Below are 17,614 nucleotides of genomic sequence, written 5' to 3'. Positions count from 1 at the left end.
ATGGGAATTTCCAGTGAGTTTGGTAATGTTGGCCATCACCACCACATTCTCAACTGCTTCGTTACTTTCGTCCTCCAAGAGTTTATTCTTGGGGGTGTGGAACTCCCAAAATAATAGCCTAGTCCAAGCCCCAGAAACAACAGTCAACTCCAAAATGCCCCTTTCTTGACGAAAATATACACCTATTACCCAACCTTTATAGCAAATAACCTTCCCAGGCAGATGGCAACATAACAGTCTACATTCACCCCAGAGGTACCCCAAGGTGGTAAAAATCTATGAAGCCAGTGTTCATGATGAACGTGAACTGTGTCCTCCCCAAATTTGTGTGTTAAAGCTCTGACCCCCAACAGCTCAGAACATGAGGGCACCTGGAGATAGGATCTTTAATGAGGTCCTATGGGGGGCCCTCATCCAGTCTGACGGGTGTCCTTATAAAAAGAGGAAATTAGGACACAGATACCCACAGAAAGAAGACCACGTGAAGACACAGGGAGAAGACGGCCATGGACAAGCCAAAGAGAGAGGTCTCAGAAGAAACCAACCCTGCTGACACCTTGATCTTGGATTTCTATTCTCCGACCTGTAAAGAAATGCATTCCTGAAGTTTCAGCCACCTAGTCTGTGTGCTACTCTGTTACGGCAGCCCAAGCATACTAATGCAACTAATAATCTGATTTAGACGTATCTCTGTCTTCTCAGTATCTCACACAGGTTAAGCACTCCATAACTATTTTAAAGGAAAATCTTGCACGGGTGTGTTCACGCTTTGATTCAACTAACGGAACACCTACTGTGTGCCAAGTTCTAGATCAGGCACTAGGGTCTCGAGAGTGAACAAGATTCAGTCTCTGACCTCAGGAGCCTTCAGAGTGGAGGGGAAAGAAGCGGATGAACAAAGACAAGATAATTTGACATAGATGCCTGTGCTGTGGAAGCACAAAAGAAGGGCGTGTTACTCAGTCCAGATGAGGTAAGGCTTCCTGGGGGGACTGATATGTAAGCTGAGACTTGGAGGATTCACAGTGAGGAGAAGAAAGCATGGCTTCTAAGTGAAACTCAAGTGGTAGCGTCTGAGTGCAACGGGGACGCTGGAGAAGGGAGAGCTATACAGATCATGGAGGGCTTGTCTGCCGTGTTAAGAAGTTTGGACTTTATCCAGAGGCTTTGAGAGACACTGGAGGAAAAGGAGTGTCTGGAGGAAAAGTTGCAATGCTAACTTCTGATTTCATAGTGAGAGACACTGGATGCAAAAGGTAAGGCATTTGAAGTGATCTGTATTAGTTTGCTAGGGCTGTCATAACAAAATACCACAGACTGGGAGGCTTAAACAACAGAAATGTATTTTCTCACAGTTCTGGAGGTGGAGGTCCAAGATCAAGGAGTTGGCGAGTTGGGTTTCTCCTGAGGCCTCTCTCCTGGGCTTGCAGACAGCCACCTTCTCACTGTGTCCTCACATGGCCTTTCCTCCTGTGGGTGTGCATCCCTGATGTCCTTTTGTGTGTCCAAATTTTCTCTTCTCAGAAGGACACCAGTCAGATTGGATGGAGGCCTACCCTAACAGCCTCATTTTAACTTCATCACCTCTTAAAAGGCCCTATCTTCAAATACAGCCCCATTCTGAGGGCTTCAACATATGGGAGAAGACACTATTTCAGCCCATAACATGATCAACATCATTCCCTGCATGGCTGATTAAGCCAATGGCTAAAGTCACCCCTTTTTTTTTTTTAATTTACTTATTTTTATTTATTTATTTTTGGCTGCGTTGGGTCTTTGTTGCTGCACGCGGGCTTTCTCTAGGTGCGGCGAGCGGGGGCTACTCTTCGTTGTGGTGCATGGGCTTCTCATTGCGGTGGCTCCTCTTGTTTCTGAGCACGGGCTCTAGAGCGCAGCCTCAGTAGTTGTGGCACATGGGCTCAGTAGTTGTGGCTCGCGGGCTCTAGAGCTCACGCTAAGTAGTTGTGGTGCACAGGCTTAGTTGCTCCGCGGCATGTGGGATCTTCCCGGACCAGGGCTCAAACCTATGTCCCCTGCACTGGCAGGTGGATTCTTAACCATTGCGCCACCAGGGAAGTCCCTAAAGTCATCCTTAACTTATAAATCAATACAGCACACACTTGGTCTTGAAGCAAGTAGCTCAACAAATGCTATTTGGTACAGAGCTTAACAGCATATTTTTTTTAAAAGTGTTTGTCTCCCAATTTTAAACCCAAATTCAAAAGACACTTCATATCTGCCCCTGAACTATTAGCAAAGAAGTGTAGTCAGAGATGACTCCAAGCAAAGCCTCAGAAGTAACCCGTCATGATTTAGAAGGCTCTGAAAAATGACCAGTTGTTCCCTTCAGTTTAGTAAATGTTACTTTACACTGATAATTCATGTGACCTCAGAGAGACACAGAGGGAAAACCGAGGCACCGAGAGACGAGGGCTACAACCTAACTCAGAGAACGAACAAGGAATGATAGAATTTCCTGCTCCAGCCCGATGCCCCGTGCAAGAAATCACTTTGCCTGTAACAGATTCAGAGTTCATCAACTTTCTGTTCAAATTGTGGTGCACTGTAAATGTACTGTAACAGTGTAGAGTCACACGTATGTATTTCAGTGGTTTTATCTTTCTTACCTAGCCATCCAGGTATTATTTATGCGGTTTCCATCATAATGCTACAGTTAAGTTTGCGAAATATTTTCTGTAACCACCTACTTTTGCATGGTTATGGTTCTCTAAAGTCCCCTGGGACAGATTTTTTTTCACCTCAGTCTCAGTTCTGAAGTAAAATATTTTGGTAACAACAAATGATGACTTTGGGGATATTCTGAAGTTATGTGAATGTAAAAAAAAAAGAAAGGAGGATTTTTTTACTGCAATGAATACTTTGTTACCTTTTGTCCAATCAAACACCACAAATCAAAAAGAGCTGAACATAATAAAGGCATCAAGCAAGGCAGTGTAATAGATTTCACTGAAGACTGCCCACACCGCCAGATTTAACTAAATGAGGTTTGCATTCACATGCTTATCAGTATTTAAAAATTCCCTGAGTTCACACAACAGAAAACGTCAGGAAGTTGAAAAGCAAAACTATGCATGTGGTGTTTTCCAGTTCTCACTGAAGCACAGCAATTAAACAAACTTAATTATGTGATCCGGCAGCAGTGACTTAACCTCTCGGGACCTCCGTTTCCTCAATTGTAAAAGGAGACGGGCCTGGACTACCAGATCGCCAAGGCTTGTTCCAGCTCTATTTAGACTCTGGATTCAAATCAGTGACTCACTTTCAAAATCACCCTGGAAGGCACTGTTAACTCAGAAGTGTAGCTGTATTTGGCAGGTAGTTACTGAGTAACTAAGAGCCTCATTTTAAGTCAGAGAGCAAGAATCCATTACACCCTTCTGCAAATGTTTCCTGGCTTTAGTAAATTAGAAACAAAAATTACACTAAATATTAAATCACAGAGATCTTTTAAAAAACCAGAAACCCAAGTGTGTAAATCACAGGGTTCATTTAAAAGAATTTCTCACTTTTTGATGGTCTGCTTGGTATCAGGTGCTGAGCTGGGTGCAGAAACAGGAAAGATGCAGAGGATCCTTGCTTTTAAAGAAATTCAGAGGGCTTCCCTGGTGGCGCAGTGGTTGAGAGTCCGCCTGCCAATGCAGAGGACACGGGTTCGTGCCCCGGTCTGGGAAGATCCCACATGCCGTGGAGCGGCTGGGCCCGTGAGCCATGGCCACTGAGCCTGTGCTCCAGAGCCTGTGCTCCGCAAGGGGAGAGGCCACAACAGTGAGAGGCCCGCCTACCGCAAAAAAAAAAAAAAAAAAAAAAGAAATTCAGAGCCTGTTGCACATTTTCCTTTTGCTCCTAAGTATCTATTGGACACTTTCAGGAAATGCTCCTGTTGTGCTCGTTGTCCAGACATAGACAACAGTGATGTTTCCATTCTGGTGACCAAAATTTGGTTAACTTTGCTAATTTACAGGATGATGCAAAGCTGTTTCTTCATTTCCACCATGAGCGATTTTTGAATAAATGAACTTAAACTACATGAAGAGTCTAAACGTGCGAGTTGGGTAACTGGATACTGCACCAGGTTACAGGGAGAAGCTGTCCACCTTTTCTGGGCATGGATCATTGTGTATTTCACCTAGAAGATGCAGATGGGTGTGGGTCTAATCATAGGCTTAGAGTCACGGGCCCTGGGTCCTAGAATCACTTCTCTCATGACCAAGCTGTGTGTTCTGTGGAAATCAGGTGACTATTCTCCACCTCCATTCTCTCCTGGACAAAATGCTCTAAAATCCCCTATAGATTTAACAGCCTAGAATTTTAATCTTTCTAGGTCAATTTGGATATAGTTGGAAGATGAGCCAACTGACATTTTAGGTTTCCTTTTAACCTTGTGGTTCTTTTCTAAAATATGTAACTAATTCCTAAATTTGAAAGAATGAAAAAGTTTGTGACTATCACTGTTTCTGAATACGTTGTGTAGTAAAACCTAATTCAATTCCTGCTAACTTTGCCTTTAGCTGTAACTTGGCTAAGGGCCAACCTGATATTTATCCTTATGTAAAAAAAAAAAAAAAAGAGCTCACTATATGAAAGAATAGGTATAATAAAGATTATAAGGGGAATGCTTAAGCTACTTAAGACAGAAATGGGTTTCATGGACTCAAGGACTCAGGAGACTCAAACTTAAATAAACGATTGATACAGGTATTATGATTCCTTTTCATATATTAATTAAAGTAGTTCCCGAGGATGTTTGTTTGCTAACAGTTTGATGGTCTAGTTTGAATTGCAGCTGTTACTTTAAAATATATCACAGGTAGTATATATTTACTCCTATACTTCAATTCTTCTCAATTCGGGCAGCAGTTTGCCCAAATTAGTTTAAATTAGGGAGAGTCTATTGTATTCATAAACTCCTCATCTAAATGGCAGAAACGATGACTATAAAATTCATCTTAGGGCTTCCCTGGTGGCGCAGTGGTTGAGGGTCCGCCTGCCGATGCGGGGGACGCGGGTTCGTGCCCCGGCCCGGGAGGACCCCGCATGCTGCGGAGCGGCTGGGCTCGTGAGCCATGGCCGCTGGGCCTGCACGTCCGGAGCCTGTGCTCCGCGATGGGAGAGGCCGCAGCAGTGAGAGGCCCACGTACCGCAAAAAAAAAAAAAAAAAAATTCATCTTAGATTTGTTGGAATTCTGCAGCTTACCATTTAGTCTGAGACTCGTAAAGAATGAACATGGAATGATTAATGGCCATTGTTGATTTCTTACAGCTGTAACTTATCAGAATATGTATACTCTAATACTGTACCCATGGTAATTATCTCATTACTATGAAGTGTCACAGAAATGCATTATGCGAAGTACACGTTGAATCACATTTAGCAATTTCTTTTTATGTTTAAAACCCTGAAGCTTAGTGTTCGCTAATGGTTGGAGCTTTGTATGCAAGTTGGGGGGCTTTGCAAGAGAGTTGGGGGCTTTGCAGGGAATTGGGGGCTTAGCATGGGAGTCACGCACGTGGGCTGCAGATCCCGAGCAGAACCATCACCACCTTTGTGCCTCTGGTCTCTCTTTGAAACTTTTCTGCACCTTAATTTCTAATTTGAAAATGGGCATATTCATGCATGACCCCTACTATACCTCATGGAAAGGATTAAGCAAATTAAGTCTATAAAACAGTTGGTCACTAGGAGGAAAGGCATTAACTAAATCACTCAGCACACTGCAGTGGTGACTTCTCCAACTGCATGAATATTTAATAAGCAGGTACACATAACACTTGACATTTCTATGGAGCTTTTCATGCAAGCATCTTAACATCACTTAAGGAAAAAGAAATGCATGGCAACAATTATCAGAGATCTGAGAAGCGTCAGCTCATTGGCCAGAGAGGGTAGAGACACAGAAGCTTTGTTTCTAACATCAGGGTGTTCAAAAGGAGGAGGGCATCCAGATCCAGTTATCACATAAACCTGAAGACAGGGCCTTAGAAATAAGGCGATGTTTCTTTGAGTCACCCATCCATACATCTGAGGGGGCCTGAACAACGTGAGAGCAAAAATTCCCAAAGAAAGTGAACACATGGTTGGAGACGGGCCCTCTTTTTTCTTTTAATTAATTAATTATTTTTTGGGGGGGGGACTGTGTTGGGTCTTTGTTGCTGAGTGTGGGCTTTTCTCTGGATGCGGCGAGTGGGCGCTACTCTTCATTGTGGCACGTGGGCTTCTCACTGTGGTGGCTTCCCGTTGCGGAGCACGGGCTCTAGGCGCACAGGCTTCAGTAGTTGTGGCACACGGGCTCAGTAGCTGTGGCTCGCGGGCTCTAGAGCACAGGCTCAGTAGTTGTGACGCACGGGCTTAGTTGCTCCGCGGCACGTGGGATCTTCCCGGACCAGGGCTTGAACCTGTGTCCCCTGCATTGGCAGGCGGATTCTTAACAGTGCGCCTCCAGGGAAGCCCCGGGCCCTCTTAATTAGATGAGAGCAGTCAGCAAAGAGACAAAGAAACAGAATCAGTGAGAGATTAAAATAAAACATTAGAAAAGTAGGACAAAGCAAAGAAGAACAATTTGTGGTCAGATTTGTCATATCAGTTGCAGCTTTGAAATGAGACCTAAGAGACCATTAAATTAGTACCAGAGTAATTCAGTGGGAATCTAAGAAAGGGTTCCTCCAGGACACCCAGCAGCATCAATATCACCAGGGAACTTGATGGAGATGCAAATTCTCGGCTAGTTCCCCAGACTTCCGGATCAGAAACTCGGAAGGCGGGGGCCCAGAGTCTGTGTTTCAATCAGCCCTCCAAGAGATTCTCCTGAGCTGAGAATCCTTGTTCAAGAACAGTGCAGCCTGTCCAACAGAACTTGCTGAGAGGATGGAGATGTTCTGTATCTACGTTATCCAATACATTAGTCTCAAGCTGCATGTGGCTGTTGTGTACTTGAAATGTGGCTAGTGCTGCTGAGGAACCAATTTTTAAATTTTGTTCATTTTAATTAAATTTAAAAGAGCTGGGCTTCCCTGGTGGCGCAGTGGTTGAGAATCTGCCTGCCAATGCAGGGGACATGGGTTCGAGCCCTGGTCCGGGAAGATCCCACATGCCACAGAGCAACTAAGGCCGTGCGTCACAACTACTGAGCCTGTGCTCTAGAGCCCGTGAGCCACAACTACTGAAGCCTGTGCACCTAGAGCCCGTGCTCCGCAACAAGAGAAGCCACTGCAGTGAGAAGCCCGCATGCTGCAACGGAGAGTAGCTCCCGCTCGCCACAACTAGAGAAAGCCCACGTGTAGCAACGAAGACCCAACGCAGCCAAAAATAAATTAATTAATTTTAAAAAAACAAAAAAGAGCTGCATGCAACTAGGGGCTACTCTATTGGATAGCAAAGTTCTAGAATGCTGCTGTGAATGAATGCCAGGTTTTTGGTCAGTAAGAGAAGCAAATGGTGAAGAATGGAGATGCTGTCTGTGACTCTTCTACAGAAGAAATCTCATCTGGAAAAGTTGGAGGGAAAGAGGCATCATGGCTTGTATGTCAGGAGGTGAAGTCAAGGTTTTTCAGGAAAAGGAAATCCTGAGTGGGTTCAAAGGTGAAGGAAATCAGAGGGCAGGAGAGGTGGACATTAAGAAAGGAGGGACACATGAAAAATTGTGTTGCAAATGTCTAATTCTGCTAAAATACCCATAATATAAAATTTACCATCTTAACCATTTTTAAGGGTACAGTTGAGTGGTATTAAGTCCTTTTACACTGTTGTACAACCATCTCCAACATCCGTCTCCAGAACTCTTTTCTCTTGCAAAACTGAAACTCTATACCCATTAAACAATAACTCCTTATACCCCCTCCTCAGGCCCTGGCAACTAGCATTCTGCTTTCTGTCTCTATGAATGCAACTACTCTAGATAGCTCATAAAAGTAGAATCATAGAGTATTGTCTTTTTGTGACAGGACTATTTCATTTAGTATAATATTCTCAATGTTCATCCATGTTGTAGCATGTGTCAGAATTTCCTTCCTTTTTAAGGTTGAATAATATTCCATTATATGTATATACTTATCTGTCCATGGACATTTGGGGTGCTTCCACCTTTGGCTGTTGTGAATAGTGCCTCTATGGAGATGGGTTCATAAATATCTCGAGACCTTGCTTTCAATTCCTTTGGGTAAATACCCAGAAATGGAATTGTTGGATCATATGGTAGTTCTATTTTTAATTTTTTTGAGGAACCACCATACTATTTCCCATAGAGCTGTACTATTTTACATTCCCATCGAGATATTTGCTTTTGAACCAATGAAGAATGGCACATCGGAGCCATCAAAAGACGGCTCTAAAGACAAGCGTGGGGAAGAGGTATGTTGAGATGGAAGTGTGGGGGTGGGGGGCGTGTGGACAAGGCTGCTCGGCTCTAATGGTTTCAATTTTTTCACTGAAGTTGATGCAAGGACCTCACCTCCAAGGAAGAACACTGCTAAGAAGGAAAAACCAAGGGCTTGAGGAAAGAAGTGCATGAAGGTTTGTAAAGTTAGTCCTTCATGAGAGAATAACAGGATGAATGGATAAAGAAGATGTGGTATGTGTGGGTATGTATATATATATACATACACACAGATACATACACAACAGAATACTACTCAGCCATAAAAGATAATGAAAGAATGCCATTTGCAGCAACATGGATGAACCTAGAGATGATCATACTAAGTGAAGTAAGTCAGACAGAGAAAGACAAATATCATGTGATATTACTTATATGTGGAATCTAAAAAATAATACAAAGGAACTGACTTACAAAACAGAAATGGACTCACAGACATAGAAAACAAACTAATGGTTACCAAAGGGGAAGGGCGGGTAGGGATAAATTAGGAATTTGGGATTAACAGATACAAACTACTATACATAAAATAGATAAACAACAAGGACCTACTGTATAGCACAAGGAATTACATTCAATACCTTGTAATAACCTATAATGGAAAAGAATCTGAAAAAATATATATATATACATATATATGTATATATATAAAACTGAATCACTTTGCTGTACACCTGAAACATTATAAATCAACTAAACTTCAATAAAAAAATTAAAAATGAAAAAGAGCAGAACAGGGAAACTTTCCCAGGGCTCTGAAGCAGAGGTATAGCCAGGACTGTTACAGGACTGAATTATGCTTCCAACAAAAAGATATGTTAAAGTCCTACCCACAGGACCTCAGAATGTGACTTTATTTGGAAACAGAGTCACTGCAGATGTAATTCGTTAAGATGAGGTCATACTGGAGTAGACTGGGTTCCTCATCCAACATGAGTGGTATCATTCTTATAAGAAGATGAAAATGTGAAGGCATGGAGACACACAGGGAGAATGCGACGTGATGGCAGAGGCAGAGATTGGAATTATGTAGCTGCAAGCCAAGGAATGCCAAAGAATTCTAGCAAACCATGAGAAGCTAGGAAGAGGCAAGGAAAGATTCCATGCAGAGTCTCAGAGGGCCTGCTGACACCTTGATTCTGGACTTGCAGGCTCCAGGGCTGTGAGACAATAAATCTCTGGTGCTTTCAGCCACCTAGTCTGTAGTACTTCATTATGGCAGCCCTAGGAACTAATACAGCTGCGGAGTATGAATCTGCAATAGGCCAAGGTCATCCCAAGCCAAGGTCAAAATGAGTACTTCCAAATTACTTTGCGTCCCACCCACCAGCAATATGCTTTCTGATATACTGCAATAATGCAGGTAATCAGTCAATGTAACATATATTTTGAATCATAGTCCTTGCCAAAAGATTTTCTTTCTCTCAGGAACAAATGGTGCCTGCAGATAAATTGTATGCTTCTAAGAACCAAGGGAGGAAAGAAATCTCAGAATCTTAGGGGAGAAGCACATGGAGTAGTTGTGTACAAGCAATACCTCGGGGCTGTCATTACCTGGAATTCTTCTTGAATTAATTCATTCAGACAAGCTTGTTAAAACAGTTAGAGGCTTGCAAACTTTACAGGGAGGTGGGGAGATAAGGAAAGCATCCTTATCTCTTGCTCAGTGGTATATACCATTACAACCAGCAATGGCCACATCAGCACAGCACACACATGGTCTTTGGGTTTAGATTAACAGCTGTCCTTCCAGCTCCCTCACTAACTGTCCAACTTTGCACAAATCACTGAATCTCAGTGAGCTTGTCTCCTTATATAAAATGTAGATAACACATGGGACTGCTTTGAGATCATGTCTTTGAAAGTACCTAACAAAGTGCCTGGTCCCCTAATAATAGGTTCTCATTCCCTTGTTGTCCCTAGTTATGCTGTGCAAGAAGGCAGCCCTGAGACACCTGTGGCTACTGAGCACTTGAAATGCAGCTACTGCAAGGATGAAATTGAAATTTTAATTAAATTTTTAATTAATTTAGATTTAAATGTAAAAACTGAAGCAGTGTAAAATTTTTCTGGTAAATACAACTTTAGCATAATGATAGGAATACACTTCACTTGAATTGCTGCATCGCATAAGATACAGTATTATTATTATGTGTGTGTATCAGGCACCAGCATCATTTCTAATGCTGCACATAAATGCTGTCACTGATGCAGCCAGTGGACATCCTGATTCATTTCCACTGAATTTTTTTTCTGGGCTATAAGTCTTAGTATGGCTCTTGCTTCATCTGTAAAAATCAAAGACTTTTCTAATTTTTTAAATTCTTAAGTTTGTCTGCTTTTGCTGACTTTGGTCTTTAAGTGCCAATGATTTCGGGGAAACAGTAGTACAATTATTTTCCTACTTTTACACTCGAGTTTTATGGCAAAAGTCAGCATTAAGGTGACGAGTGCCTAGAGATTAAGCCATTTAAGAAAAAGTTGCCTGATATATCCAGACAAAACTATAATTCAAAAAGATACATGCACCCCTATGTTCATAGCAGCACTATTCCCAATAGCCAAGACATGGAAACAACCTAAATGTCCATTGACAGATGAATGGATAAAGAAGATGTGGTATATATACACAATGAAATACTACTCAGCCATAAAGAAGAATGAAATACTGCCATTTGCAGCAACATGGATGCAACTAGAATATTATCATACTAAGTGAAGTAAGTCAGAAAGAGAAAGACAAATACCATATGATATCATTTATATGTGGAATCTAAAATATGACACAAATGAACCTATCTACAACGCAGAAACAGACTCACAGACATAGAGAACAGACTTGTGGTTGCCAAGGAGGAGGTGGGTGGGGAGGGATGGAGTGGGAGTTTGGGGTTAGTGGATGTAAGCTATTATATACAGGATGGATAAACGAGGTCCTACTGTAGAGCACAGGGAATTATATTCAATATCCTGTGATAAACAATAATGGAAAAGAATATTTTAAAAAAGAATATATATATGTATAACTGAATCACTTTGCTGTACAGCAGAAATTAGTACAACATCGTAAATCAACTATACTTCAATTCAAAAAAAAAAAAAAGCTGCTTGATTATGAATCCTGGGTGAGTCTATGCCAGAGGCGGACGTACAGTGGTTGTGAGAGCTGACGGGTATAGGGTCAGCACTGCCACTGACTGCAGCACAAGACAAGGGTTGAAATCCTTCAAATGTCCCAAAAGAAGAGTCCGTCTGGCGCACCTTGTAAGGGGAGCTCGGCCATGGCTGACGTGGCAGCGATGTGGATTATTTGGTTGAGCAGGATAACCTTGAGTGTTTGCCAAGTCAAGACACAAGTCATAAAAACAAAGTCTTTCCCTCGCTGCCTACTTGTCCTCCTCCCTTGAAAACATACCTCTTGCTTTTGTTAAAATTCACCTACATCCTAGTAAAAGAGGAAGAGCTGTAAACTGCGGTTATAAAGAAAAAAAAATCCAGAAATATCTCAAGTTTTAAATTTCTTGACAAGAAATGTATCCAGTTAACAAACTCTTTCCCTCCTTTCTCACCCCCTTCCACAGCCCCTGGCATTAAGAAAAAAAAAAAAAAAAGCAATTAGACTCTGGCTTGTCGTGAAATGCACACAGTAAAAGTATCACTGTTCCAAAATTCCAAAGCAATTTCACAATCCTAATGAACTGAGGGAGGAAACAGTTTTTTGTTGAAGTCTTGAAAACAATCCCCCCGTTGCTATGTGGAGTATCTTTATAAACTGTAAAGGGATTTGCAAAAATTAGGTTGTTCCTTCAACGCACACTCACTGAGCATCATTTATGCACCAGGCGCCCCAGGAGAAGCTGGGGATACAAAGATGAATAGGACGTGAGCGGTCTGGAAGAGCTGACAGCAGAGGGAGACAGTCATGATTATTACTCATCATAATGTGGCCAGGCTTCCCATGCCCTGTTCCTACCTCTAGCTCCAGGAACCTTGATTTTAATTCACAAAGAACCATACTGTGGAGAGAGGGGAAAAAAGAAAAAGAAAATGACCACAGTAAAGCCTGTAAAGGTGGCAGGTCTCTCTAGAAATACAGCTACTCTGTGCGCTTAGACCTCCTTTCAACGAAGCGCGAGGAAAGAAAAGAACACAGCCAAACGCCTAAGCAAACTGTACCAGGCCCAACCACAACAGATACCTAGGGCCAGACGAGAGGAATTCAAAACAAATTGGGAAAGACAATCATATACTGCGTAGAAATCAGTTTAAAAGGAAAACGAAACAACCTGGAATAGAGTCAAAAACATCTTTCTCTCCTTGTCCTTTGCAGAATTGCCCCAGAGTAACATCCGAAGAAAGACATTACCTTCAGCTCCACTGGAAACGTGAGGTTTCACAAAGTAATCCAAGTTTGGAATTGATAACCCAATTTCTACATATTTTGGTTTTAACTCAGATGAAACAACTCAAATATCCAAACTCAGGTTTTCCTGATGTGATTTTATGCCTGCTTAGAATCAGAGGCTATGGAGAAAAGTATATACACAATAAATCTAAAATCATTCAATTACCTTAAGTCAATTGGGAGGCTTATATTTACTGAGAATAGGCATTTGACTCCCACAATACAAAGACAAGCAAATGACTCCCATGTTGCAAAATCATTCTAAGTAGTTTATTACTCTGTGCTCAGTTGTTCAAGGGGCAAAGAGAAAGGCTTGGGAGCTTGATCAGGAAAATACTACATCTGTCAGCTGGCAGCAACAGCGCGCCGACACAGCCTCTTGAATTGACTGCCGAATGAGCATCAGCTCACAGGAAGGGAAGAATTCAGCCCCTCTTGGGAAACAGATTCATGCTGCAAAATGATTCAAGTTAATTTCCTTCAGTTAATTAAGCCGGTTTCCTTATTAGCAAAGGGAGATGACCAAGTCTAGTTCACATCTAATGACTCACAGAATGATGAGGTTAGCTAGCCCCATCTCTCTATTTAAACTTGACTTTTAGATAGAGTCTCAGAGAACTTCCATAAGCAGTACTAGCCCTACCCAGTATTTAGTTCTGCTTTTTACTACTGTGGAACCAAGGATTCGCTCAGAAATGTCCACGTGAACTACCATGGAGGTCTGCTAACTGCGAAAATTCACATACTGCTTCATCTCAGAGATGTGTATGTGTGTGCGCGCACGCACGTGTGCGTGTGCACACCCAAGGTACCACGACACCCAGTATCCTTGAGAGGCTGGGGACTAAGTAGTACTGGGGAGTCCTCTAAACGCCCCTGTGACATGGCACCTCACATGGAGGATGGGTTGATGGTGAACACTTCCTCTTTATCTTAAGCAACATTTTGATGGTGATGAGGGGTGGGTATGGGGACAGGAATTCCTCTGGAATGGCTCAGGGATCCAGGTCCAAACCAGGGTAAGCCTGATGGTATTGCTGAACCAAATCTACTGTTACCCAGACGGGCCCCAACAATTTAAGCCCTCCTCCAAGGTACCAGCAAGTAGCAAACATTCATCGTGTATCCATTCTATGCCAGCCAAATCCCAAATCTTTTCTCTCAATTCCCACATCGACCCTGCAAGGTAACATCATTTACACAAATGAGGAAACTAGGGCTCCGGGAGATGAAACAGACTGCCCAGGGTCACACACCTCATGTGAGGGACTTGAGACTTGAATTCCAAAGCCTATGCTTTCCGTTAGTTACATGCCTCTCCGCTTGTGAATGGAATGTGTTTCTTATTTCCAAGCTATTCTGAAATGCGTGTGGCTCTCAAATGAAAAAGGGAAAGAGGAGAGGCATCTTCAGAAATGCTCTTTCTCTGCAGTGGGCGGCTGGCACATAAGGAAGTACTATCTGAAAGGGGATTTCCTGTAAGGGCTGCAGTCCTTTCAGATGTTCTCAGAACAGTTCTGCAGCTGTCTGAGTTGCTCAGGTAGAGACACATACTGGCCACTAACCCAACCCCAGTGTGATCCTATAGAGCATGGCATGCCGCCCATGTAGGCCACGGGAATGACCAATCACATTGACGACCACTCTCCAGGGACATCTCTACAAAGGCACCAACACAAGGACGCATTTCCCAGGAAACCAAACTTGCTCATCAACCATGGTTCACCTCTGGAGCTGTAAAAACTCACATTATACTGGCACTGCCTTCACCTGGATCTCTGTAATTCTCTTTATGTTTCTTTATTAATATCCTTCACTTCAATTTCACTTTCCTCATAGACAGGGCTAATATTCTGTAGTTCAGAAGACGACTGTATACACTAAATGAGGTAACATAAGCAACGTATCCAACAATGCCACTTGAAGACTTCCTGTAACTTTCCTCTTCCATTAATGATTCTGTAGTGACCTGCAGGGATTTCCAAGTGGGTGTTCCTTATCCCCCCGTTCAATATTGTTATCAAGTATAAAGATAATGCAAATATACAGTTTTAGATGATGGAACCAGGGTTCCACAACATGAATACTGCTGATTTTTTAACTTGAGGTTTACATAAAAATGGATTTTAAGATCTCTAAGAATCCCCAAGAATTGTACGCAGAATTTTGTGGTTATATGCCCTTTTTTTCAGGAGAGAGGATCTAAAGCTTTCATCAGATTCTCAGTGTGGTTCATGATCCTCCAAACGTGTAACAACAGGCTGGCGCGGGCCGCCATGTTGCAGCAGGACAGTAATGATGACATTGAAGATGTTTCACTGTTTGATGCAGAAGAGGAGACAACTAGTAGACCAAAAAAATCCAAAATCAGACACCCAGTGGCATCATTTTTCCATTTATTCTTTCGAGTCAGTGCCATTATAGTCTATCTTCTCTGTGAATTGTTCAGCAGCAGCTTTATTGCCTGTATGGTGACAATTATCTTGTTGTTGTCATGTGACTTTTGGGCAGTCAAGAATGTCACAGGTAGGGGCTTCCCTGGTGGCGCAGTGCTTGAGAGTCCGCCTGCCGATGCAGGGGACGCGGGTTCGTGCCCCGGTCCGGGAAGATCCCACATGTGGCGGGGCAGCTGGGCCCGTGAGCCATGGCCGCTGAGCCTGCGTGTCCGGAGCCTGTGCTCCACAACGGGAGAGGCCACAACAGTGAGAGGCCCCGTGTACTGCAAAAAAATAAAACAAAACAAACAAAAAAAAGAATGTCACAGGTAGACTAATGGTTGGCCTGTGCTGGTGGAATCATACTGATGAAGATGGAAAAAGCCATTGGGTGTTTGAGTCCAGGAAGGCCTCTCCTCGAGACAGTAAAACTGTTTCAGAGGCTGAATCAAGAATCTTCTGGTTGGGACTCATTGCCTGTCCAGCGCTGTGGGTAATATTTGCCTTTAGTGCCCTCTTCTCCTTCAGAGTGAAGTGGTTGGTGGTGGTTATCATGGGTGTGGTGCTGCAAGGGGCCAACCTGTATGGCTACATCAGGTGCAAAGTGGGCAGCAGGAAGAATTTAACCAGCATGGCTACATCGTACCTTGGAAAGCAGTTTTTAAGACAAACCACTGGAGACGATCAGACCTCCTGAAGAGAGTGAGGGAGCCTGTGTGTTCTTCCCACTGGGAACAACTGAAGGGGGTCTTGACTCTGAACCTTTAGAACTCAGTACCTATTGCAAAGAGGAGTGTTGGGTTTGTTTTTCCATTTTAAAGTTTACTTTAAAAAAAAAAGGAAAAGTAGTTTTCATATTAAGTTTTTACTTTCTAGCACATGGGGCTTGAAGGTGTGGTGTAGCTAGAAACATTGTTAACATTTGGTTCGTGGTGTACATATGTGTATGCACATAGTCGTGTAAGATCCGTGTGTTAAATTAACAAAAGTGTTTGTGTTCATGCCCATATGGAATGGAGACCTTTGCATTTTGATCCACAGAACAAGAAGGATGTTCCTAGTCTATCTCAAAACTCTCTGTGTTTACATACTATTTTTTAGGTTTTGCTTCCATGGTAAGAGTGAGCACTTTGGCTTATATATAGAGTTAGAAATAATTGTTAATTTTACACTTAATATATACTTCATGATGAAACTTCTTATCCTAGGCATTTACAGGCAGGTAAAAACCAAATTTGGGCTATTGGTGTTAACTAGTTTCTAAAATTTTGTTTATTTTTATTTGTAATGAGTCACGTACTTAAGGCCCAGTTAATATAAAAGGAATTTTCATAGTTTATGTTCATGGGATACGTAGGCATTGCTGCTGTTCTATTTATTTTGGGGGAAAGATAGCCAGATTTTACTTTGGAACCTTCCAGAAGCTCTTCAGTGGTCCTTGGCCTAATGAAGTCTATCTTTTACCACGAAAAGAGTATTATTCTTATGTCATAGTGAGAATAATCATTTCAATACTTGGCATTGTAAATGCCTAAAAGACGTTTTATTTTACGAATCTTTTTTTTTCTTGCTATAATGGGGATATTGTAAATCATGTATTTGTATTAATGGTATTTCTTAAAACAATATATGTAACAATCTGCAAACTATTGTACGCATCTGTAAATTCTGTTGTAGGTACTGTAAATTTTGTTTTAATCGGCAGATTATTTTGTGATTGTATTTATACATTGTTAAAATTTTTTTGAATATGTTTTGTTTAATTGAATGTATCTTATTGGCATGATAGCGTTAAAGGTGCATAACAACAGTTCTCCTACAGGTTAGCAGTAACAGATCAGGTTGGGTGGAACCTGTTTTATAAGCAGCCCTGATTTCCTCGAAGTTCAAAGCCATGTGTTTTTGTAATTCCAGGTTACAGTAGTGAATGTACGTTCTCCAGATCCAGGGGGACTGTGTATGTTCTACACTCATGGCAGCTGGAAGGCTGGGCTTGGTTCTTTCTGTGTCTTCATTCTCATCAGGCAGCAAGAAGGTATAACCAGGGCACAGAAGGCCCCAGAAACCATATCACGTGAGAAACAGATGAAGAACCAAGTATATTTTGCTGGAGAAAGAGAAGAACTGGGGAGTAGGAATGCCAGAGCTCCTCTTTAACTAGCTGACCATTGCCATGTAGGAGATGGATTAGATTTAATCTAATGTAGCTCCTCTGATATGAAACTAAGATCAAGGGTTGGAAATCATGGGGAGAAAGAATCCAGCCTCTCTATAAGGAGGAACTTCTGAAAATAGAAAGGGCTTCACTGTGAGGCTATTGAGCTTCCTGTCCCTTGAGTTTTCATACCAAGCTGCATGTTCATCTGCCGGGGATTTGTAAAAGG

General features: G+C 42.3%; 2 protein-coding genes across 2 annotated transcripts in view; one reads left to right on the top strand and one right to left on the bottom strand.

Moving 5' to 3' along the window:
- MAML3 (mastermind like transcriptional coactivator 3) overlaps positions 1–17,614 on the bottom strand; it is a gene marked incomplete at both ends in the record, with an annotated part of 434,127 nt that overhangs the window by 201,473 nt on the left and 215,040 nt on the right. The window lies entirely within an intron of this gene.
- On the top strand, positions 15,072–15,927 carry LOC307049632 (Golgi apparatus membrane protein TVP23 homolog B-like; the record flags this gene model as incomplete). Its single annotated transcript, XM_079699169.1, has 2 exons — positions 15,072–15,321; positions 15,560–15,927. The coding sequence occupies 2 exons, from the start codon at positions 15,072–15,074 to the stop codon at positions 15,925–15,927; spliced, it is 618 nt and encodes a 205-aa protein (XP_079555295.1).

The sequence above is a fragment of the Hyperoodon ampullatus genome, assembly GCF_949752795.1.
Source record: "Hyperoodon ampullatus genome assembly, chromosome: 1".
In the NCBI taxonomy this organism is placed as follows: domain Eukaryota; kingdom Metazoa; phylum Chordata; class Mammalia; order Artiodactyla; family Ziphiidae; genus Hyperoodon; species Hyperoodon ampullatus.
Note: the sequence above shows the minus strand (reverse complement) of the source record. Positions and strands in the feature narration are given on the sequence as shown.